The following is a 26,289-nucleotide window of genomic DNA, read 5'->3' on the forward strand; positions in this document are numbered from 1 at the left end:
TTCAGATCCTATCAGTTTCTGAGATTGAACTATTTGACAGTGCCAGATACTTGGGTGGCAATATTTTTTTCTCTGGGCCTTCAGTAGCTGTGAATGAAGCCCCCAAAAAGCATTTACTGGACTGCTTCTCCCCAGAGATTTTTTCCGCAGGATGATGACTTTACGGAGCTAGGATAGAAACATGCTAGAGGTCTCACAGGGCTCTTGGTTGCATTGGTTTTGTTTGTGCAAAAACTTTTCAATTTAATGTAATCAATTCATTTTGCATTTCATAATCTTCTCTAACTCTTGTTTGATCATGAATTCCTCAATTCTCCATAAATCTGACAGGTAAACTATTCCTTGCTCTCCTAATTTGCTTATGGTATCAGCCTTTATATCTAAATTGTGTACCCATTTGGACTTTATTTTGGTATACAGTGTAAGATGTTGGCCTATGCCCCGTTTCTGCCATACTATTTTCCGGTTTTCCCAGCAGTTTTTTTAGATAGTGAGTTCTTATCCCCAAAACTGGAGTCTTTGGCTTTATCAAACAGTAGATTACTATAGTCATTGACTACTGTGTCTTATATACTTAACCTATTCCACTGATCCGCCACTCTGTTTCTCAGCCAGTTTTAAGTAGTTTTGATGATCTTTGTTTTCTTAGTAGAAAGTAGGAAGTGCTCTTTCTACTTATGCTTGGAGTACATTGGGGTTATATAATGTTAAAATTCAAATATGATAGTTCTACTGCTCTTGCTGAAGGAAAGACTTTGTTACAAGAAATCTTAACACAGATTACTGTTATTTTTTTTAAAAATTTGGTCATTATCTTCTTCCCAATTTCATCCTAGCCATTTCTGAAACATGCTGTTTCTCTGTACCTCCTCCTTCTTCCCTCCCAACTCTGTCACCTGTTCACGTAAACTTTTTTCTTTCCACTACCTCTCTCTTTTCTTTGAGATGATATTGCTCATAATCATCCACCATCTTTCTCTGTAAGAGTTTGTTCTAAGCTCTGGTTGATCTTAGTTGCCATATCTTTCCACTTAGTAGGAAGATAATTTTTGATGACTATGGCTGTTTCTGAGCTTTTCTGGTTTTCTAATTTTGGTAACTGATTTACTTTGGTAACTTTTTTAGAAAATAGTGGTAGTATGTTAATATTCTCTTGTCCATTTCTCATTTTTTGTAGTTAATAGCTTGTTTACATAAGTCTATTTGGTATTGCCTTAGTTGTACACCATATCTTCTCATTTTTATTCTAATTTGGTATTGGTTGATTTTTATTTTTACCCTAGAAAGTCAGTGTTCTCACTGTATACATACAGCTCTTTCAGAAATGACTTCACATCAGTAACTAGTCATTTACTTTCAATTCAAATATAATTAATTTTATTTTTCATGATACTTTTTTCTTTTCCCTATCATATATATTCAATCACTAAGTATTATTGACTTTATTTCTACAACATCTCTTCTGTATGTCCCTTTCTCTCTTTGCACAAGTTACCTATCACTTTAGTTAAGGCCACCATCACTTCTTGTCTGAACTGTAATGACTTCTTAAATGGTCTTCCAACCTCCTGTATCTCCTGAACACTGCTATGAAATTAATCTTCCTTAAATTACAGATGTAACTGTGTCACTTTCCTGCTCAAGAAACTTTAGTGGCTCCCTGTTGCATCTAGTATCAGACAAAAGCTCCTGTTTGGCATTTAAAGCCTTCTAAAAATGTCTCCAGCTTACCATTCAAGAATCTAGCCCCATTTCCCATCATTCCTCTTCACACACACAGATTTGAGCCCAACTGGACTGTTTCTTCTTATATAACATTTCCTCTATACTATGCCTTTGCAGTCTCTCTCCTACGCAGAGAATGCTCTCCTCTCCTTACCTCTTCTTCTTAGAATTCCTAGTTCCTTCAAAACTGAGCTCAAATGCTGCTTCCTCCACTTGGCATTTCCTTATTTCCCCAAGTGTAAGAAATGCCCTCTGCTCAAGCACCTATCCTCTGAAATGACTTTGTGTCTGTTTTGTATTTTCTTATTTAAGTATATGTTGATTTCCCTAAAATAACATAAGCTCCTTGAGGACAGCAACTATTTCATTTTGTTTTTTGTGTATCCTTCACATGGAGAATAGGTGAACACTTCCCCTAGCTGTCTTGATAGTTGAAATCATTCATTTGGCTCACTGTGTTTTTAGCTAGCCCCAGATGACTCCCAGGGAGACCATGCTTCACATGCCATCCACCCACCTTGCCATCCTTCCAGTCCTGCTCAATAATCACATGAATACTATGTTTTACTATATATACTACATACCCATACCATAGCATGTATACTACCATAGTATAGAGAAAGGGCCAGTTTACTGCCTTATGGATCAAGTCACCATTTCTGTGATTTCTCCAGGCACTCTGTTCTCTACTACCACTCTCAAATGTATGTTGTCTTCTCTATTAGAATGTAAGCTCTCTAAAGGTAGGGACTTCCTTGCTTTTGTATTTGTATTGTTAGCACTTTGCCTGGCACATATAAGTACATGCTCAGTCATTTGTTTGTAATACCTGGCACAGAGTACATGTTTAACAAGTGCTTATGGAATTGGATTGAGTGAAGCACTCAATGTAGGACTTTGTGAGAAATCATCAAGTACCTTTGGAAGTTAAGAATTAAGTTTATATTAGTGGCCAAAAATAATGTCTCTTAAAGCCAGAGTTCACTGTCTGACAGACCATCTGTCCCAGTTTCTCTTAAAGCATCTTATTTATGCTCACACATAGCTTGCTTCTGGAATAAGCTCCTTTTTTTGCTATTACTTTTTTTTTTTACTTGCCTATTTCTGGTATTTTTTTCCCAGTGACATTTTCTTCTTTTTACTTCCTATCTAAGCCACACTCATTTCTTTCTGGCTCTCCAGATTCTCACACCTTCGCCTCCTCCCACTCTGGCAGATGCTGGGTAGAAGAAATTCAGTGTAAAAAAGTAGGCTGGCATTCTCAACAATTCTGCCCTTTAGTATCAAGATGTTCCTTGCTAAATCAAAGTGGGGCAGTACTATCATTTTGAATTTTAAGTAATCTTTTTTTCCCCTTGCAGTCACATAGTTTATCATACAAAGAACTGAGTAAAAAAAATGAAGTTGGACTAAATATTCCTGAATGGAAATATTCACCTTTAATGATCTCCTAGCCCTCCTCCCATTGTTATTCCATATCTTCAGATTCTTCTACATGCACATACTTTTGGAAAGGGAATGAGGGAAAGACTAAACTGAATTGTCTCTATCAGAGGGGGAAAAAGTAAACCAGGGAATATGGTAAAGGGTTTTCACTGATTGACTTAGATTTATGACCCAAAAGAAAAATCATTTTGTTCAACTGACCAGCCCAAAGAAAATTAAAGAATTTGAGAGTTGGAAGGGACTTTGGTGGCTACATAGACAGAAAGTATTCCCAATAAGTAATCCTTATAGCAACACTATTCTAATGAAGGTAAATAATGTTTTATCTGTAAAAGACTGTAAGCCCTAAAAAAAATTTGCAGTGGAATTACAGTTATAGTGGGCTAATAGTTTACTTGAATGGCAGGCTGAAGTTTGGTTTGAATATAAAATAGAGGATGATTCCTTGGAAAAGATGACCCTTGAATACCTTCTGCTCCCAAGATCTCCACTTGGTTCAGATGTGTTAAATAGGCCAAAGGTTCAAAGGTACCCTAGTTTATGAAATGCTGATTTCTCATTTCTTGAATCTAAAGAACGAAAATTAGGAAAGTTTCATATTTTCAAATAAACACAGTGGTCCTGCTTGTGAAAGTGTGTGGATGAAAGGTAAAACAGTTAAATATTGGATGGGAGTTGATGATGATGAAGCCAGATATCCTTCATGGTGAACAGTGCTTAAGGTTACAGGCACTATTAATATGTACTTGCATCATTTACTGTTAGTTAATTTATCAGTGAAACTATTCACTGAAATAAACTAGGATCCCTTGGTAGCTAACTTGATTAGTTTTTCTCTGCTTAACTATTGTATAGTCTTTAAAGGACCTTCACATGAAGTTAACAATGAATAATAATCATTGTCACATTTGGTGAACACTTTCAGTGGCATAGTTTTATCATAGTATCTAAGTGCAGCTTTAATATTTTTCAGATTAAAAGAAACTTATTGGAATTTATTGCTGATAAGTGGCTCAAGTCTACATGAACAAGGACTGCTTTCTCTAAGTATAACTTTACATTGAGGAATGGGTTACTGAGGGAAATTGTAGAGATTTTTGAAGTACAGCAAATAGTCTTTTTCCTAGGATTGCTTAAGCTTAAGGCAAGGATGAGGACCTCATGTCTTTTTTTAGGTTCCTTTGTCAAGTGCCATGATTCTTAGAGAAGTGAGAATATTTTTGCACTAATAGGAGTTCCCTTTTCTACAGACAGTACTTCTAAAACTGATCATACATCTTATGAATGTGTGCACTTGTTTACAAAGATGACTAGGGAAGATAACATATAGTATAGAAAGTTCATTACAAAACACATTTCTGTTATTAGTGGATTAAATATATTTATCTTCACATGAAGACTAGATTGGAAATTCTAGAAAATGAAGATAATTTTTTATTCTTTTTTTTAAACCCTTTGTTCATAGCAGGCAATAAATAATATTTGTTAAATAATGGAAAACATATTATATTCTAAGAGACAAAGTAAACTACTACAGGTACACCCAAGCACCTCTGTCCAGATAAGTGCTTGCTTACATGAAAAGGAATGACAAAATGCTTGCCTGAGATGGTGGTGGTAAATTTACCCCAATTAATATTTTGCACTGGTTATAGGTGATTAGCATCATATATACTGAGGGGGAAGAGACCTCAGTGCCATCCAGTCTAGCCTTCTCATTATACAGATAAAGAATCTGAGGCTTAGGAATGCTCAAGTAACATGGGTTAAGAATCGAAAAGCAAGTTGTGAACCCAGGTCCTCTGTCTCCAGAGCTATTGCTCTTTCTAGTGTCTGAAAAGCTGAGCCAGCTTTCCCCAATCTTGCATTCAAATGTTTCCTCTCACTCTTTCCCCATGCCATTTCTGCCCTCCCCTTTCTCCACTTTATTTATTGAAAGATGGGCTTATCAGTCAAGTCTGGTTGCTTCAGTATAGAGGCAGGACTAACTCCATGGTGGCGGAGGAGGAAAATACGAGTAGATTTCTGTCCTGAACTACAAATGTTTATCTCTGGAATCCATGTAGTATTGGCAGCCCTGTAGGAGAATTATACTTAAAATAGTGATTTCTCTAATAGAAGATTTGTGTAATGATAACAAAAGAAAATCCCAGGGATTCCTTCTTAAAATGCTTAGGGGTTAACGTTGAATTCTATCCAGATTGTTTTTGTTCTGTATATAATTCTAAATTCTAGATATATGCTGTGTTTCTGTGGCAAACTATTGACTATGTCCTTTCAGTAGAGGATAGGAGATATTAAATTATAAGGTAAATTTATCAAACATTTGAATTCCTGCTATAGGCAAAATATGATAGCTTCTGCTCCTATTAAAAAAAAAAAAGAATCGTCACAACCCTAGATATGGGGAGTTAGGGGAAGAATTGGGCAATTCTCTCCCTGTGCTGCAATCTCAGAAATTACTGTATCTCTCTATTAATCCTTTCCTCAGGGTCAGAGACAGCAATAATTCAGAGAGATAGAAGAGCAAAGCAAATTCTCCTGGGCTGCAGTAATTATTTGTATGCATGTTTTTCCTTTGTATAAAATCAGAAATTCCTTGAAGGCAAGATCTGACTTTTTCTTAATTTGGATCACCAGTGCATAGCATAGTCACTTGCTTACACACAAATACTCAGTGGATCTGTGACCTCATTAAGGAGATCGCAGGCATCCATCCCTGACATCCTGCCCACCTCATCCATGGCCTCTCATAAGTCTGCCATAGGGTGTCCAAACAACATACCTTATTTTCTTTTGACATCCTCAGGATACCAGTAGAATACATGGTCTTTCTATATACAGCCATTATCTCTTACTCTGTCCTTGTGACCAATCCATCAATTTTTTTCAACCATACATTATTTTGACAACATTCTTTGTTTGAGTCTTTGTAGTTCATTATGGGTTGTGTTCTGCTCACACCCACCGCACACCATTCCGTTGCCTTTTGAGTAGTATTTGTTTTTTTAATTCTTCACATACTAGTGTTCCATGCTAGGACTTCTGGCATATGGGACAGAAGCTCCTTGAATCTAAGGACTGTTTCATTTTACCTTTTTATCCCTAGTACCTAACACTATGTCTGGTGTACAGTAATAACTTAATAAATATTGGCTGATTGATTTATATAACAATATTCGTAGAATAGTGATGTTGAAAAGCCTTTCTTATATAAGGCATGTAGTAAATATTTTAAAAGTTGACATGAATGAATGGGAATTGACAGGAAGGATTAGTGAAAGATATGAAAGAAGAGTAGAGAATTTGTTTACTAGTTAACTGGTATGAGGGAAAAGAAGTATAAGATGATTTAGCTTTTTAAATGAGCGTAAATCATAAGGAGACATATTTCAACTCACTGTTAAAGAGTTATCAAAAAATGGAATGTATTTCTGTATTTAGTAGCGAATTCTGTATCACTAGAACTATACAAACAAAAGCTGGCGTGAATATTTGTCAAGGGTACTGAATTTCCACACAGCATTCATGTTGCTATCTTCGGTTTCTTACCACTAAGCTAGCAGTTGGCTCTAAGAGGAAGTCTCTTTTTGCATCATAAACCTTACCACACTGTTTCTTCATTAGTTAAAGTCTCTTGTTGGATTTAGGTGCTTGATAGTTCAGGGACAGACCTTGCTGAATTTTAACAGATAGACAACAGAAGGTGTCAGTTTCAAATTTTGAGTCTCTTGTGTCATAGGACCCTAGCCTGTCAAATTTGTTGCCTTGTTGTTCTTGAATATTTGTTTATTTTACCAATCTGATCATCCTTCCCTTTCATTTCTGAAAGTCAGGCAACATATCTCCTTTAAAATAACAGGGGAGTGCCTTTCCCACTTGACATATTTAACTCCCAACAAAGTAAGAAACTTATTTTAGCTTACAGTTTTTCATCTGTATTGAGTAAAGGACCAGATCTTTATCTTGGGAAACTTAGCTTATTCTAATGATTGCAGACCGGAAAATGTGTCAGTAGTGACTTGCTATCACTACAGTGGTTGAGACAAGAAATAATCTTGCCTTAGGTTCATTTAATCCTAGTCAAGAACAAGCTTTTTGGTACTATTGGTACATTAGATAGGAAAGAACTTATTATATTCTCCATATAAGCTTAATGTCCCTTGTATTAAGAAAAAAATTCTCAGATCTTCCATTGCTTTAGGATAATTGATTTTACTAAAATATGAAAAATTTCAAATTTATTTTATATTCAGAGACTATTAAAATAGCTTCTGTATTTTGCTGTATTTACCAACTTAAACATTTTTAGATATCTAACAGCTATCTGCCTTGCACCTGTTCGAGAGAACTTTTCAGTTATACTGCTGCTTTTGAGTTAGAAATCTTTTAAAAAAGAATTGAAAGCCTTTTGAATGACTCTTTTCCAACCTTCTGTAATTTCCAGGTTGCACTGGGGAGGGGAGCAAGTCAAGCCAAGGTATCAATCATCCCCTCTTTTTGCTTTTAAACACTAAAGAATAAAACATCAAAATACACATAGGCTTTGTATTGTATATTACTTAGCTCCCTTTGTGATTCTTAAAGACAGTAAGGTCCCTAAAGCATTTTTTTTCTTCTCTCCATATTATAATGTAAGCACTTCATCATCCTTTGGCCCCTTATAGTTCTTCAAATATATTTATCTTTCTGGGTTTCTCTTGGCTTCTGTGTTTTCCTTTTAGGTTTTATGTGTCTTTTTATAAAGAATGTTTGAAATTCTCAATTCTATCAATAGTTCACGTTTCCTCTCACAGGATTATATTTAACCAAGTTACACTTGATTGTAAGCCTTTATCCTTTGCCTTTTGGAATATGGTATTACAAAATTTTCTCTTCTTTATAGTTGTTGGCACCAGAGTTTTATGTGATTCTGATTGATTTCTTGGTACGTGACATTTTTCTTGCTTAGAATATTTTTTATTTGATTTAGAAACTCTGGATTTTGCCTATGACATTTCTAGCTGTTTTCTGAGTTTTTTCCCCCACTTGCCTAGAAATTAAATTCTTTCAGCTCTCACTTTGCTCTGTGGTTCAATACATATGGGTTGTTTTGTTTTGTTTTTAACTTTTAAACTCTTTGTTTATTGAAATATATCTTTGAGTTTTGTTTGGTTATGGTTTTCAAGAAGTCCAATCGCGATCACACTCTCTCTCCTCAACCTGTTTTCCAAGTTAGTTGTTTTTGCTAATATGTACCTTATGTTTTCCTTTTTCCCTTATCGTTTGATTTTATTCTAATATTTCTTATTGTCTTCTGTCATCATGTAATTGTGATTGTTCCATTCTCTTTTTCAGGGAATGTATTACTTGGGTAAGGTTTTCAGCCTTCTGTATCAAGTTTATTTTCTTTCCTAGTTTTTTTCTTCCAAGACCTCTTCAGATTCAATTTCATCTTTTTCTTTGCTTCATTTCTTCTATATACTCTTTTAGTCCTTATAAAACTAAGCCATTTTTTCTTTCTCTCAGAAGTTCTGCTTCTGTTTGTTTGTAGTTACTCTTTTCCTCATCTCTTAAACCATAATATTTCTTCATTGAGGTTAACTTTTTCTTTTGCTTACTCACATTTTATAGGCTCAGTTCTTATATTGAAACTTTGTGCTGGGTCATTTGGGACTTTGGTTCTGCCCCCTCTGTAGTCTGGGCACTTCTGCTGTTCTGAGCGTGCTGGCTGTTACTAGACATTCCTCTTTGCCTGGCTTCCTGACTTTTCTTTCAGTTTGGTTCAGATGTTGGCTTCTTTCTTCTTCCAGAATCTCCAACTGAGAAGTGATTTCATCCCTTGCTGTGACCCTGAGTAGGGAGTTGGAGTATCATCCTGGTCTCAGGCCTTCTGCAAGATCCCTTGGTACAAATGCCAAGGCTCTGACTTGGCCTTATCACTTGCTGTGTCTCCCAGTTCTCTTGAATAGGCCACAGACTATCTCTCTGTCTTTTTGGAGTAACCAGTGAGTGTCCCCTGCTTCTGTTCTGATAAGCCGGAGCTGAGATTTTGTTTCAGACCTGCTTATTAGAGCTCTCATTACCTTATGAGGCCCCCCTTGGCACATTTGGTTGGAAAATATGGTCACAACAGCAGTCAATTTAGAGAAAAATATTAGCAATTTGGCTTTTCCCCCCAAAATTAATTTGTCCACGCTAGATCTTAGACACAGAATAATGGAAATGAAGCCCATTCAATTTTTTTCATTAATGATTTCTATAGCACATTAAAGCTTATAAATTTTTTAAAGTTTATATAGCACATTAAAGTTTGCAAAATTTTTTCTCACAACAACTGTGTGAGGCAGATACTTTAATATTTCCTGCATTTTACAAGTGACAAAGATAAGGCTTAGTGTGAGGTTAACTAACTTACCCACAGATGGGCAACCAGGTAAGCAAGAAGTATGAGCACTGATACCTGAAGTCAAGCCTTCTGATGCTGATTCTGAGTCATGTATTCTGTCTACTTCGTTGTATGTTGTGTCTTTGGTAGCATTCTTCTTTTTATGGAGGGAGGGGGTAGAGTTGTTGAATCTAAATTTTTCAGAAAGATTTCACTTCTTACTAATTCTTGTTATATTTTCTACTTTTCCAGGTTGTATAAGTTAAAATGAACAAGTTAAGGCAAAGCTTTAGGAGAAAGAAAGACGTCTATGTCCCTGAGGCCAGTCGTCCACATCAGTGGCAAACAGATGAAGAGGGTGTTCGGACTGGAAAATGTAGTTTTCCAGTTAAGGTAAGAATGAGTGTTATGGCAGAGCCTTTTTTGTTGTCAAAATTATCTGGCAAACTACTTGTATATGAGAGGCAAATGAGATAAAAAATAAGATAAAATCAGGTATTTATTTAATAGCTGAGACCACATGTGAGATATGCAGATTGGGTATCTATCCTTTAAGTTCAGCATTCAAAGGTGAACCTCAGGAGGAAAGAGGGGCAAGCTAGCCTAGGTCTAAAATGAAAAAGGTCAAACTCCTCTGCTAATCAGTAGTGGGATTAGGTCTTGTAGGACGTCCTGCATTTCTGGCCTGGGTAAAATAGGGAGACTCAGTCTTTAAAAAAAAGGGGGAGAATTACTTTAAGGTTTGTTTTAGCTCTCATAAACCATGAATTTGTTTACTATAGGGTACTTCCTAAAGTAAGAAATTAGATTGATAGGTTTTACAAAGAAGGATTAAAAACAAAAAATATTTTCTTAGTAACCCTGTGATTTGTCCTAAATATATTTACAAACTTTGTTTTGTTTTTCAGTTGTTTTTTTTTTATTAAGTACCAGTAATTTGGAAATTTGTTCTTCAGATATTCCCTGTGCTAATCATTTTGTGGTAGAAATAAATATAGTCTTTAGCTTCAAAGACATGTTCTTAATCAAACAGAAATTAAACTTGATCAGTTAACATAGATTTAGTTTAGAAGTTCTGTTCAAGTTGTTTATATCAACTAGTTTATCCTTCCTTTAAGTCAAATCAAATACCTTTAAGGACGATTCATGGTTTAATATTAAACTGATCAGTTAAATCTTTTGTGTTGATTTATATTAATAATTAATTATATTATATATATAATATATATATTAATTATATTAATTTTTATAAGTAATAAAAGGGCTTTTGCAAGTGATTGTGTCATTGTGAGTTGTCTTTTCATTTTCTTGTTAACTCTCTCTTTAAAAAGTCCAAATGACTGAAATTCAGAATAAGATTTCAGAAATTAAAAAAAAAATCTATGTATTAGAAAAATAAATATTATTTATTGGGTAAGCAATCCATTAGTAGTTATATCTTGAGTAGGTATTACAGTTGATTATAAGGAAAAGGAGAAGAAATTAGACTGTACATAGTCTGTTTTTTAATAGCAGTATTCCCTTGGTAATTCTGTAGAACAAGAATCATGAATGAGAGGAATCATGTACAGAAAATGAGGTATAATAGGTAGATAATCCAAGTGTTTTACACTGATATATGTAGAGCGTGAAAATAACCGCAGGAAAGTATCCTGCATCGTAGGTGAATCCTTTATGGAAAGACATGGATGGGAATCAGACTGGATGAAAAAAATGTAACTAGGTTGTAATCTACATTGTAGAGCAAGTACCTATGGTAATAAGATCATGGATCCTTATTAGATATTAGAATATACATGTCAAGTGAATAGCTTATTTTCTTTCCATTCATTTGTCATAGACCTAGTTGATCTAAACTTATTTTTTGTGAAGAATTTTTTAGTAGAAAGATACTTCTGGAATCCACAACCTGTTTTCTGAGAATTAATCATCTGTTGTGATACTGGTATATTAAAAATATCTGACTTAAGGGTTAAGTAAAATATAGTCCAGTATAAGTAGTAGTTATATTTATAAGTTGGTCCAATTAGTGCACTATTTAAAAGTTTTAAAAGTTAGAATTCAGATATTTACAGATAGAAACTGGATTGCATAGCATTCTGAAGTCAGATGGTTCTAAGGATCTATTTAGAAATATGTGACTTTTAGTTGTTTAATGTGAGGCAGAATGTAATGCATTGCTTTCTCTCTAATTCTCTCACATGCACAGAAAACTAAACCAGAGGAGCTGGACTTCATAAAGAGGAAATGAGCTTTATAAATTGGAGATAGATTACTGATTTAGAGGCAGTCTTAGTTAATTATCTTCTTGAATCCCTTCCTTATTGCTTTTATCAAAAATAATTCTTTTTACAGATCTGAAATAGATTTATGCTGAATATACATGGATCAATGGCAGCTTGCTTTCTATCATTCCTAGAAATCATTCAGTTCCTTTCTAGCCTTTACTTAAAGTATGTTTAGTGAGTGAGGTACTTAATGTAAATTAGAATTAGTTTGCTTGGAAGGCAGATCTGATTTAGGGTGAGTTGGGAAGACTGATCCATAGTTGCCTGTCTCAGCAAGTCCAATTCAGCCTTCCTTGAAGTTGAGGTCAAAGTGTAGCTTCATGAGGCAGAGGGTGTGAAGGTTTATGAAAAGGGTGCCATTTCAGGTTTAACATTTCAGGGGGTTTGAACTTTTGAAACTTCACTGGTCCAGACCACTACCTCTGTAACTGGGCTACACCTGTTATATCTGCTAAAGGTTGAGGGACAAAACTATATCTGTATAAGCATTTGCTTGGGTGTATTTGCTTTGTTATAGAACTGTTTTTAATCTTTGTTTTTAGATGATTTAGAAACAGTACTTAAAATTGTCAGTGCCAAAAAATATCTGGCAGTTTTATTTTGCATTACAATTTGAAACATTGTGGGTTAGTAATTATATATATCAACTGAACTACTGGTATATCAACTGAACTGCAGGGTAAATCACTTCTGGGCTAAATCCCTTCTAATATTTGGCATAGTTTATAAGAAAACTTGAAACTAATTTAAACTCTGCTGTGTATGTTAACATTCTAGTGATTAGGTGTAGAAAAGACTGAGTATTAGAGTGATATAGTAAATAGTTCAACAGGTTCAGATTTTTGAGTACATTCCCAGAGCTTATATTTGCTTGCTACTCTGCAGGTTAGCATTATAGTGGTAACTCTTATTTTCAGAATTAAAGAATTATGTTATAATTGAAATACTATCTACCCTAGGACTTAGGTTTGAATTATCAATTCAGTTATACCAGACTTCTCCCTGTATTTGGCTACTCACATTGATTTGATGCTAATTTTTATTGCCTATTAAGGTACTAGGAACAATTCAAGACCATTGAATTGTGATCCAGTAAAGGTGCCTGGTCATCTGATTGTATGCAATGTAGGTTAAAATGAACACTATTGAGTAGATTGTGGAGGTCAGATTTATCTTCAGATATTGTGATAATTGGGCTTACAGGCTAAGTAAAATACAGTCCAACATAAGTATTAGTTTTATTTATAAACTGGTCCACTTATTTTAGCACACTATTAAATGAAGTGGTTATTATTTGCTGTTTTGGTTCAGAACTATGCAAAACGTGTTAGCTAATATTTTAATAGATGCTAGGAAGCGTTCTAGCATAATCAGACAGGGTTAACCAGTTGAAAAGTTGAATGTAAAAGTGTTGATAAGTACAGAATAATACAGTATAATAAAAGTACATACTTGTTCTGCCTTTTAAGCCAAATCTGTGACCTGCCAGATGGCATTTGGGGACCAGACCTTTCAAGAATTAAGAATGCCATTGTGTGTGTTACACAAAACAGTCTGTAGTAGACATCTGATAACCATACAGCCAAGAACATTCACAACAGAGCTCAAACCAATTTTACCATCAAGTTAACCCACACTGGTGACGATTTATTCAGTGATCTAACATATGTGCTCAATATATTTTGGTGCAAAAATGTTGGGAATAGGTCCTATTTTACTTGAGCTTTCTCCCCTGAGAACTGCTCATACACATAGCATGTTTTCTTATGTCCATAGCATTTTTATAACCATGGTTATAAAATATACATGCATTGAATGCATACTTTATAAAAACATAAGAATAGAACAGACAGGCTTTCATAGGCTTTTTCATTTTTGTTCTTTGTTTTTTTATTGGTATGCTGAAGTGCTGCAGAGTGGTTAGCTAGATGGTTTTGAAATCAGGAAACATGGGTTTGTATCCTACTCAGAGGTTTTCTAGTTGTTTGATTATGGAGAAGTCACTTAACTTCTCGGAGTCTGTTGTTGAAGAAAGTACTATGCAAACCTTAAGACATTATATAAATGGGTTATTATTATTTATAATAACACAACTAAGAGTGATAGAGAATAGAAATTCTTCGTTTACTATTTGGGAGGACATTTGACTAGGAAGAACAAATTAAGCCTTGAAGGCATTCTTGTCTGAAGACAAGGCCTCTTACATATATATTACAATTACAATAAGACTCCATTACAGTGTGACCGTTCAGTACTCTACTGACTTAAACAAGTTGAACATGGAGCATTAAGTATGTTAAACTTGGAAATATGTATTTACCCAGAATGTCTAACATCTTCATGAAAAATGTCCTGCATACAAAATCCAAAGAAAAGAAACACTTTCTGTCGATGGCAAAGTTCTGAAATTTCTACTCATAGCCAACATGCAACTACAGGCATGTTTTATCCATCAGAATTCTGAGGGCTTTCTCAGTGAAATCCTAAATTTCTAAATCCTAGAAGAAGCTAATTTAATCATCCATATTGAACAAACAAAATGGATAAAAGACACGCTTGTCTAGATTGCTGTCCTGGTTGAGCTGGTAGTCTTAAATGGACTACACAATGCAGTCAGTATCTTGTACAGTGCAGTAATGGTGTATTTTAACCTTGTGTGTTTCAAGTTACAAGCTAGTCCTTAGTGCTGTCATTTCAAAAGGTAATGTTTTCAACTATAATATAAAACTGTGTAACAACTGTGTAATGTCCATATTCATAGAATTATGATAAGAGGAATCTTGATGATCATCCAATTGAAACTCATCATTCAAATAAAGAAACTGAGCTGGTGAAGTCATTTGCCCAAAGTGACATAGTAATAAGTAGCAAAACTGGACGTAGAACTCAGGCTTCTTTACTCTGGGTTCAGTGCTTTTTCTTTTGTACCTTATTGTTTCAGAGAGTGCTTGTAATATACCCCTTGAGATCACAGGCACTAATTAATGCACATTCTGCATGCACAACAAAAAATGTAACCAAACCTTATATAGGAAAAGAAAAACAAACCAGGAACTCAAAACATTTTGATTACTGAAAAAATTGGTAGCTATAGACAAATAGGTAAAAAAAAGGCAAAGGTCACATAGATATAAATTTTTACAGTCTGTTTAAAATTCTTCTAGAAGAATTCTGCAAAGGATTTATTTACAATAAAATGAAATTTTTTGAAGTAAGTTAATTGTGCCTTATCTGGTGTTAAATTAATAGTTCTTCAAAATCCAATACAACTGCTTTAGTAAATTAGTACAACGTGAAATCTGTTGGAAGGAGATAAAGCATGTAGCCACATCAGATTAAATCCAGGACTCCAGACTGGGGGGGGGGGGGTGTCAACTTGTCATCCCTTTAAAAGATGTCTGTCCCTTTCTGGATGCACACAGCCTGAGCCAACCTCACCCCAAGAGTCAGATCTGCCCTTTCCTACTGTGTGCCTCGGGCATTTCCTGGCAGTTGAGAGGCAAACTTTGAAGGAGATTGCACCTCCAGTAGCATCTCCCCTACTGCAGAGGCTGGGGGAGCATCCTCAAGATGATCCATCATTCAGTCCAAGGCACACTTACCAAGTTGAGACTGAAACCCAGGGACAGTCTTTCACTCCTGCTTCTAAGAGACAAAAAGGAAAGAGGGGCTTCTCCATCTGGTACACCATCCCTACAAATACAGCAGTAGTTCAGGGGTGCAAGTATTTTCTTCAAGAAAAGTCAGAAGACACTGGACATGGTAAAGACCAGTGACACAAAAGAATAAATTTGACAGTATCTTGACAGAAACTGACTTATGTATTACTTATTGACTCATTTATGAATCAAATCTTGAGTGCAGACAATCAGTTGGTTAAACCAAAGGTCAGAAGCAACCTTATATGAGACGAGACAGCAGTGACAAGTAGACATTTAATTACAGTTGCACTAACTCAATTTATTCAAATGCATTATTGATGCTGAAAAATGAGAATGAACAAAGGAAAAGATGTTGGTTCTAATTGTCATAATTATGTCCAGTTTATTCCATTTAAAGAAGTTTATTCAATGCAAAGCAGTCACCACAACAAGGAAAACAGAAACTACCTTTTCTCCAAAACCTTGTCCTCCCCATAGTGCACCTGCTCTCCAGTTAGTCCTTTGCATTGGTGACATCCTCACATTGTTATCATGCTCCCATGACCTGTTCTCTGCACACTGTGGAACTGGGTTCCAGCCTGGCTTTTTCCTTCTATCTTACAGCTGGAAGGAAAGTTTGAGTTGCCACCTCAGCCAGTTTTCTGGCTTTCTACCTTCCATCAGGGACCTTCAAGAAAACAACTTTTTACTCTCTGACCAACTTTTAACCTACTACACCAATGTATTGAATGTCAACACCAAATATTTTAACAGTATGGGCATGAGTCAGATTTCTTCTCTGTGTCCTAGCACCAACAGGAGAAATGTTGGAAGCTAAATAAAGAGAAGATTCTGAGCCCATTATACCAAGTATCATTCCTCAAACCAATGTTGGCCTTTTATGATTTAGCTTTCAGTCTGTCTATTCCCACTCATTCTTGTCACCTCTGGGAACAACGACTTTTAAACCATCTTTGCAAAGATGACCCTACCCTGATCTTTCAATCAAACTGTTCAACATTGGGCATCTCTTCCCTTCCTCTTTGTGTCTCATACATCCTGCCCCTTCTGCTCAGAAAACAGAGGTCAAGCCAGTAAAAGTGGAAGCGGCAAGCATGTCAGAGGAACTTTGAAGTTCCATCCCCCTTCAACACTGCCCCCACCATTCCCTTTGTATGGACTTGAATGGGTCAGAGGCATCAAACTTATAATCAGTGCAGGTAAGCTACAGGGAAGTCAGGCCTTTTCTTTTTTGTGGCAATAAAATCTCTTTAGAAAGAGTTTAAATCATTTGAGCCTTGGTGCTGACTGGATGCATGGAAAAGACACCTAATGCAACTAAACTATAATAATGTTGTCATCTTTTCTTCTCTGTCATTAAAATACCTTTAAACGTATAAAACAGCCTCATCTTAGAGTTATGGGTTTAGAGCTGAAAAGAACCTCAGAAGATATCTAGTCCCTTCCCTACATTTTACACATGAAAAAACAGAGAGGCTCATTGAGTTAAGTGACTTGTCCAAGACCATACAAGCAGTATCAGAGCAAGGATTTAATACCAAGTCTTAGTATGTCATATTTAATGCTGTTTTCATTGTACCATGCTGACTTGGGGTGGGGGGAGGGGAGAGAACCTGTGTCTTATAGACTCAAGGATTAAGACTGATTTGGGTACTAGATGTGGCTGATATGTGAACTTTGGCCTAAGGGCCAGAGAAAGGTTTCTAATAGTATTACAGCTTTAAAGCTAAGTCTGTATGATATAGATCTTGAAGTGGTATTTAAGCAAGTAATGGCCATAGTCTTGGTCTGGACAGTTGTTTTGTTTGGGTGGGAATTAGGGATAAGATTGGGGATTAAACCCGTGATGTCAGTGATAGGGAGGTTCTAGATGAGGAAAACTGTACCAGTCCAGGTTGGTTGAGGTTTGATGATTCCCTGGAGATGTACTCTCACTATCTGCCCTGGAACTAGGGATTCTACGCAGTCTACCTGAGAAACTTTATGCTCTTGTTACCCTGCTGGGGTGATATAGCTGACATCCTGGATGTCTCACCACTGTACACACCAGTTGAGTTCCAGAAACATTAGTAGCAATTAAAGAACTCCACCTCAGCCTTCTGAGCATGAGAAGAAATTCCAAGAAATACTGAGGTTCCCATCACAAGGCACTGACCATGAGGCACTGCTGACCCTTAGTCACAATAGTACTCTCCATGTAGTGTTAGGAAACCTGATAGCAACCCGATACTACCTTCTCTTTATAGTCAGATGATCAATCCCAAAAGATGCTATCTTGTTGACTTTGCTACATAGATGTGAACTTTTCCTTTGCTGTTGCACTCTTGTGCCTCCTTGAAAATGGTCATAGATTCTCAGATACAGGAATTGGATTTAAGGCTTCATTAGATGCCAAGTTTTTTAGTTTAGAAGGTCCAGCTTAGCAATATTATTCTTTTTGAAGAACATTTGGGATCAAGGTTCTATGTCACATTGTAAGTGAGTGGCAGCAATTCTCCACTGTTGATCAGCACCAGTCCAAATCATTTTATTTTGCTATATGACCATTTGTAAGCAGTACTAGGTAAAGCAACTATTTGTTGTTGTGGATTTACCTCTGTGATTGATGTCACACTATGTATGGAGAGGCCTAGCTACACATATTTCTGACAGTTATCAGTCACTAGTATACTTAAAGGATCTTATCTCCACTGCAGGAATTTTTGTTTTATGGATTCATGTTGGTATTACGTGATTTTCTAGCAGCCACCAAGGAGATAAGAGTGCAGGGGTTGGGAACTTGGTGACAGCTATTATATAAATGTTTGTCTTCTGAAAAAACACCACAAGTATAACGGTATATGATATATGAGTCCTGAATAAGATGGCAGACAATTACTTATCTAGGAATCATTTAAAGAATATGACACCTTTGGAAATTAGTTTATAGATTACTGTGAATGCAAGCAGGAGACAAGTGTGCATATCCCAAATTACATTAGGTTGTACATAGGTCTTAGTCTCACTGGGAGGGGAAATTTAAAAGTATGGACTGTGGAAACAGTTTGTAAAAATAGTTATAACTGCCACATTTTAAAAGTTCATATTTATTGCATGTGCTTCAAAATTTTAGGGAAGACTTTATGCTTTAGCAGCTGTTACCTGAGAAAAAGGAATTGGAGAGCATGCCTCTGGTGAGGACCTAAACTGGTGTGTGTGGAAACCAAATCTGTAAACATCTGTTTCCTTGAGTCTCCAATTATTTTGCAGGTGAAGCAAAGTAAGCTACTCTGGATGGCAAAATTTTCAGGGAGAAATGTTATTTCCCACATTTTCTTGACTGTGACTCAGGTTCAGGATTATAGTGGGACATAAAGTATAGAATTTAAAATATTAGGGACCTGATCAGATGATATCCAATGAATGGGCTGGGCTGGTGGACTAGTATGAGATAAACAGAAGTAATAGATCTGGAGCACTGTATCTGGCATCAGGAAGATCCGAGTTTACATCTGATCTCAGTCCCTGGTCAAGTCACTTCACATCAATCTGTCTCAATCTCCTCATCTGCAAAGTGGTGATAATGATACCACCTACCTCCTGGGGTTATTTTAACATAATATCTGTAAAATGCTTTGCAAACCTTTTTTTTTTACATTCATTTAAAAAATTTTGAATTTTGAATTTTCTCTCTGTAGCTCTTCCCTCACTCATCGAGAATGCAAGCAATCTGGTACCCATTATATATGTGAGGTCATGCAAAACCTATTTCCATGTTAGCCATGTTCCACCACCTCCCCGCCCCTACCCCCACCCCCACACACAAAAAAGGTAAGAAAAATAAAGAAAAAACAATTTCTGCCTGAACTCAGAGTTGTCCCCCTGGAGGTAAATAGCATTTTTCATCCTGAATACTTTGGAATTGTCTTGGATCGTTGTATTGATGAATGTGCTTTGTAAGCCTTAAAGTGCTGTATAAATGCCAGCTGGAATTACCAGTGTGATATGCACATCTTGGCAGAGCAGTCTTGTTACCTGAAACCATAGCCGTGGCCTAGGAGGACAGTATAGGAGATGAGGAAATTCACAGGTATTGTTGTCATAGACCAGACAGCCAGAACCCAGAAGGATTTTAAAGTAGATCCAAAGGGTGGCTGTGGCACCGTATTTCAGCCATATATCTGCCCCTTCTAGTACCGCATGTTCATGTCTGTCTGCATGGCCAGGTAAATGGTCAGATTTTTTTTTTTAACTGGAGGTTTAAGTGGTGCTACTATTACTTAATGATTATCACCAGCATGAGAAACGATTTGCCATAGCTCTCATTCAGTGGTTGATATTTACTTTTTACTGTGAAGAGTTTTCTGTATGGCATGCCTGCCAAGATGTAAAATTAGATAGGGCTTTAATTTGTGAATGTTCTTTTTTTTTTAAATAATTTTTTGTTTTCAGCATTCACTTTTTTAAGATTTTGAGTTCTAAATTTTCCCTATCTCTTCACTTTCCCTTCCCCAAGACAGTATGCAAATGTGTACAATCATGTTAAACATATTATAGATATGGTTGTTATAGTGGACGGTTCAACTATCAGCTTACCTTTGAGTTTCATGGTTGTCTTTTCTGTGGTTGCCCCATCTCTTATTGAAAAAAGAAAAAGATCCATCTTTCTGACCAGTATTACTTTTAGAAATGTTTGTAATACTGCTGGAGAGGATGTGGAAAAATTAGGAAACTAATGCACTGTTGGTGGAGTTGTGAACTAGTCCAACCATTTAGAACTACACCGAAAGAACTGTACATACTCTGTGATCCAGAAATACCATTTCTAGGTCTGTATCCCAAAGATATCAAAATAAAGGGAAAAGGACCCATTTGTACAAAAATATTTGTAGCAGCTCTTTTTGTAGTGGCAAAGAATTGGAAATCAAGGGGGTACCCATCAATTGGGGAATGGCTGAATAAGTTGTGGTGTATGATTATGATAGACTGCTATTGTGCTATAAGAAATGATGAGGGGGTTGGTTTCAGAAAAAGCTGGGAAAACTTATAAACTGATGCAAAGTGAAGTGAGCAGAACCAGGAGAACAATAAGAATAATATTATCAGGATGACCAACTGTGAAAGATCAAGACAGCAATCCAAGACAGTTCTGAAGGAGCCGCAATGAAGAGTGTTGTCCTGCCTCTAGGGAGAGGACTGACGAACTCTGAATGCAGATTGACACAGATTTAACTTCCTTTGTTTTTCTTGTTTTTATTCTTGTCTGCTTTCTTTTGCAACATGGCTGATACGGAAATGTGTTTCTCATGATTTCACACGTATAATTGATATCAAATTGCTTGCCTTCTCATGGAGGGAAGAGGGGCAGGAGAAAGGGAGAGAAATTGGAACTCAAAATTTTTTAAAATGAATGTTAAAATATTTTTTTACATGTAACTGAGAAATATTTAACAAAATAAATGTAAATATATTGGGGGGTGGGAGAAAGGAGCCTTTGTCCTGAGAGTATTCAAATTATACTCTTCTAAGCATATTAAAGTTTTAAAGTTGAGGGTGATTTGGGAACACAAATGGCAAAAGGAGGTGCAGAGAGATCCTTTGCTTCAGGCTTTCTGTGGAGGTGACCCATTAGGGCTCCTACAAACCTTGAAATGTTCTTTCGGAGTAGATGGTAAAGTGGGGTCTCACAAATGCCATGCCATCAGTATGCACTGTATTCCACAAAGGGAACATAGCTTCATCAGCATTCACAAATCTGGAACTTTCCAGAAACTTACAGATCATCATTGCTAGTATTTACATGGTGCTTTATGGTTTGCGAAGTACTTTCCAAATATAATTTAATTTCATCTTTAAAACAACCTGGGAGGTTATTTTATAGATGAGGAAAAAGGGGACATAGTTCAAATGCCTTACCCAGGGTGATATAGTTTAATTCCCAGCTCCATGTCTAGTACTCTTAACTGCTGTGTCACCTACTTGTCTTTAGTGATTATATTTATTTACTTATACCTGTTTCAGAAATAGTATGTTTCTGGTTTTCCCAAGTATGCTATTTCCCAAGATGTTAAGTGAAAAGTTATGATATACAGAAGATTCCCATAGCAAAAAGGATGTAAAACTAAGTCCTAAACATATTCATGCAAAATAGTCTGGGAGGGAGATTGCAAAGTTGTTTTTTAATTGATTGTGATTGTAGGAGAGGTATAGAATTTGCATTTTTTAAGCACCTGCCAGGTTAGGCACTGTGCTAACTCCTTTAGAAATATTATCTCATTTGATCCTCACAGTAACCCAGAGAGGTAGATGCTTTTTTTCTTTTTCCTTTTTTTATTATTTTATTTGTTTTCAGTGTTCTACAATCACTTTCATATATCTTAGATTTTTTTCCCTCTCTCTGCCCTTCCCCTCTACCTTTCCACTCCCTCCGTGAGACAGCATACAGTTTTATATAGGTTTTACACATACATTCCTATTAAATACATTTTCACCTTAGTCATGTTGCATAAAAGAATTAAAATGAATGGGAGAACTCATAAAACAAACCAAAACATAATATGAAAGGAAATGATCTGCTTCATTCTGCGATTGAATTTCATAGTTCTTTCTCTGGATGTGGAAGGCATTTTGCTTTAAGAGACCATTGGGAATTATTTAATTATCCTTGTTGCATTGCAATGAAGTACTAAGGGTAGATGCTTTTTTTAATCCCCAGTTTACAGTTAAAAAAACTGATAGAGGTGAAGTGACTTGGCCAGGGTTCCACAGCTGATAAGTGTCTGAGGTAGGATTTGAACTTGAGTCTTCCTGACTCCAAACCCAGTGCTCTATCCACTGTGCCTCCAGCTACATCATCTGGTCGTAGGGTAAACCTGGCCAGTAGACCCACCATTTCAGCATCATTCTTGTGAAAAAAAAACTTCCAAATTTTTCGAGTATGTCTTCTCATCTTTCTGTAAAGTCTTTTATTGAGACTTCATAGATGATGATGTGGCACTTTTTAAAAATATGCCAAGGATCAAAAATTTATGCAGGGGACCCTACAACACTGTCATGGCTTGCTTCTCAACTACCTGCATTTCACTAGAACTTGTTTACAGGAACTATGTCTTTGTGATTTTTTCCTTAGCTTAGAGAAAAAATAATAGTTCCTTCTCAAATCCCCAACTCTAGGATATTACCTAGGTAAACTAACCAGTAAACTGCTAGTAGGGAAGCACATTAAAGGTGGTCGTCCCCTGATCCAAAATCATGTGGTCCTAAGACTTTGGGCAGAAAGATTCTATTTAAGCTTAAGGGGATTCTGTAGACTATTGGGGATAGCAGAGAGATCAGTGTAAATGGCTTAAAGGATTGATGTTTGACTGAGGAGTGGGATCTAGTGCATATTGTGGTGTAGCACAATGAGAGTGACAGGGGTCACCAGGTGATAGAGACCAAGTCATTGACAAGGCATAGCATGTAGGCTTCAGCAAATGGATCCTACCTAAAGGTTTTAAAAACTCCTTCTATCAAACCCTTTGATGGACAGTGACAGTATCCAATTTTATATATATCCTAGTAGGGTCATCTAGTTCAGGGTAAAACTATTTTGAGGAGGAAAAACTGATTAGGAAAGAGCAGTAAGATATTATCTTGGATTTTTTTTTTCCATTTTTAACACAATTCATATCACATAAAACAATTCCAACTTTTATTCAGGTGATACTTCTTTTAAAGCATTTACAATATAGACCACAAATGGATTTTTTTTTAACATTAACCAACTGAGACACAAATAATAACTATGTATGCTGACTTCACAGGCCCTTGATCTAATTGTCTCCACACTATTACTAAGAATTAAAGGACCCTAACTTGTTGTTGTTGGTCTAAAGTCCCAAGCCTGATAGCTTAATTTTAGACTTACCCTCGGATGTTCCCCTACCAACAATCTATAATTTAATAGATCTGGTATTAAGCTTACAAACCTTTTGACTAAAGATTCTATAGTCTGATTCTTTTTCTGTTTTTTTCTCATTTCCTCAGCCATTTACTTGAGTTTCGAGCTTTTTATCAAGGTAGTTTTCTGCTTCCAGTGGGGGTGAGGGGTGACAGTAGTCAGCTGCTCCATCCTCCCACACTGTGTGGGCCTAGAGCTCTAGAAACAGTGACTGCAACTGCCCCTGCTGCTGCTGTGGCTGCTGCAGGTTCCTCTGTCCCCTGCCCCTTCTCCCTTCTATTGCCCTGGGACTGCAGCCAGATCACTCCACTCTCCTGCATTGGTCCCATAGACTTTTCCCACTGACCTTCCAGTTTATCTTCCACATTTTGGGAACATGAAGTCTGGATACCACCACAGGTATGAGAGATTCAATCTCCCCAAAGCCTGCTCAGGTCCCTCTGTTCTCTTGTGGCCCACATTGGACTGTGCTCTGCTCTTAGCGTGATACAATAGACACTTCCCAGCGACCTTCCAGGCTGTCTTGGGCTAGAGGTTTACTTCACTTGATCATTCTGTGGGTTCTGCAGCTCCAGGATTTGTGTAGAGCCATTTTTTACAGGTATTTGGCTGGACTTGGGGGCAGCGCTGTAGAAAGTCCTTGCTGTTACTCCTCCATCTTGGCTCCACTGCCCAATTCCAAAGTTCTTGTGAGACTTTGAGAGTGTCCTTGTATCGTTTCCTCTGACCACCATGTGAACCCTTGCCCTCTGTGAGTTCTTCATAAAATAGTCTTTTTGGCAAATGTAAATTTTGCATTCAAACATCATGGCTAGCCCATCAGAGTTGCGCCCTCTGAAGCATAGTTTGAATGCCTGGCAATTTAATTTGAGTAAGCACCTCAGTGTCTGGTACCTTCTTCTTCCAGGTGATCTTCAGAATCTTTCTAAGATAATTCAAATGGAAGTGATTCAGTTTCCTGGCATGCCAGTGGTATATTGTCCAGGTTTCACAGGCATGTAATAATGAGGTCAACAATGGCTCTGTAGACCACTCTTTCTTTCCCATACTTTCCTTTGGAGCCTCCCAAACACTAAACTAGCTCTGGCAATGCGTGCCTCATTAACAGTGTGTACATCCCTGGAAAGTACACTACCAAGGTAAGCGAACTTACAGCATTCAGAACTTCTCCATTTGTTGTAACCGATGGTTCCACATATGGATGGTATGGTGGTGGCTGATGGATCACTTGTGTTTTCTTGGTGTTAATTACTAAGCCAAAATTAGCATAAGCAGCAGAGAATTGATCCATACTTTGTTGCATCTCAGCTTCAGAGTCTGTGTTGAGTGCACAGTCATCAGTAAACAAAAAATCATGCACCAACACTCCCTCCACTTTGGTCTTAGTTTGTAGCCTTTTCAAGTTGAAGAATTGACCATCAGTGCCATGGCTGACCTTGTTGCCATGTTCATCACCATCAAAAGCATTTGACAATATGTTTAAAAGCATCATGCTAAGAAACATGGGAGCAAGCACACAGCTTTGTTTCATTCCATTTGTGACTGGGAAAGTATGAGTATCATCCATTATCTAGAATCTGGGCAAGCATGCCATCATAAAATTGACACATAGTGCGGATAAACTTCTGGGCATCCAAATTTTAGCATAATTTTCCATAACTCACCACAACTAACAGAATCAAGACCTTGGTCAGATCTACAAACATTGTGTACAGACCTCTATTCTGCTCCTAGCATTTCTCCTGGAGTTGTCTAATGGACCGGCCATGTTGTTCAAATGCAAAATGTACACTTGCAAAAAAGACTATTTTATGGAAAACTCACATGGGGCAGGTGATCACATGGTAGTCAGAAGTGGTACAAGGACACTCTCATCGTTTCTCTCAAGAACTTTGGATTTGACTTGTGATATGGGAGATACTGGCACAGGACTGCTCAGCATGGCATGCCCACATCAGAAAGGGTGCTATGCTCTATGAGCAAAGCAGAATTGAGACAGCACAAAGTAAAGGTAGGATGGGCAAATTTGGGATAGTCATCCCAAATATTCACACAGACTAATCTTGCCCAACGTATTGGTTGGAAACATTGAAACTTCACTTTATCATGGTGGTGTCATTTTGGTCCTCTTCAAGAATGAAGGACAACGACAACAACAATCTAACCTGTCTAAACATTAATTTTTTCATCTGTAGATTGAGGGAGTTACACTAGACAATCTCTAAAGTTCCCTTCAGATCCTTTAGTTTGTAACTAATTACTTCTGCCACAGTATTCTTTTAGGGCCAACTCTGACCAATTTCTGTGAAGATTTTTGCTAGTGAACTCCAAAGATTAGAGAAAGGCTTTTGTTGAGGGAGTGTGAATTTAACCATTATACTGTTTTCAAAGCACACGTAAAAAACCATATAGTTTTCAAATGAATCACAATTTAACAGTACAATATTTTACCTTCACACAATCTGCTTTCTAGCCAAACTAGACTTCTCCTCACTTCTCATCCTTATTTTGTCTTCTGTCTCCAAGATTTTATTCATACTGTTGTCTTTTCTGTCCTCTATTTCATCTGTCTGATGAAGCGCCTTTCTTCCTTCAAAGCTTCACTAAGATGCTACTCCCTCTACAAAACCTTCCATGATGTGCGATCCCCACCATATTAAAAGGAGGTTTTCCAATTTCTGTTGGATCTTTGCCTGTCCCTGCTCTTTGATTGAATCTCACCCTGACATCCTGTTGCATGACTTTCGCCTCATTTACATTGTAAACTTTGTCACAGGTGGCCTTGTTTCTCTGGTGTGTTGCACTGATTTCACAGAGTGCCTCCTACAAAGTGGGCATTTAATAATTGCTAACATGTTTGTTGAATGAATAGATAAATTA

General features: G+C 36.8%; 1 protein-coding gene across 5 annotated transcripts in view; it reads left to right on the forward strand.

The window, feature by feature from the left end:
• The window catches only part of NUMB (NUMB endocytic adaptor protein), a 172,080-nt gene that overhangs the window by 67,816 nt on the left and 77,975 nt on the right, over window positions 1-26,289 (forward strand). For all 5 annotated transcript variants that reach the window (XM_072629189.1, XM_072629192.1, XM_072629191.1 and 2 more), the window contains exon 2: window positions 9,791-9,931. In XM_072629189.1, the coding sequence (XP_072485290.1) occupies window positions 9,806-9,931 (126 nt within the window). In that variant the 5' untranslated portion in view covers window positions 9,791-9,805. The remainder of the gene's footprint in view (window positions 1-9,790; window positions 9,932-26,289) is intronic.

The sequence above is a fragment of the Notamacropus eugenii genome, chromosome 1, assembly GCF_028372415.1.
Source record: "Notamacropus eugenii isolate mMacEug1 chromosome 1, mMacEug1.pri_v2, whole genome shotgun sequence".
Taxonomy (NCBI): domain Eukaryota; kingdom Metazoa; phylum Chordata; class Mammalia; order Diprotodontia; family Macropodidae; genus Notamacropus; species Notamacropus eugenii.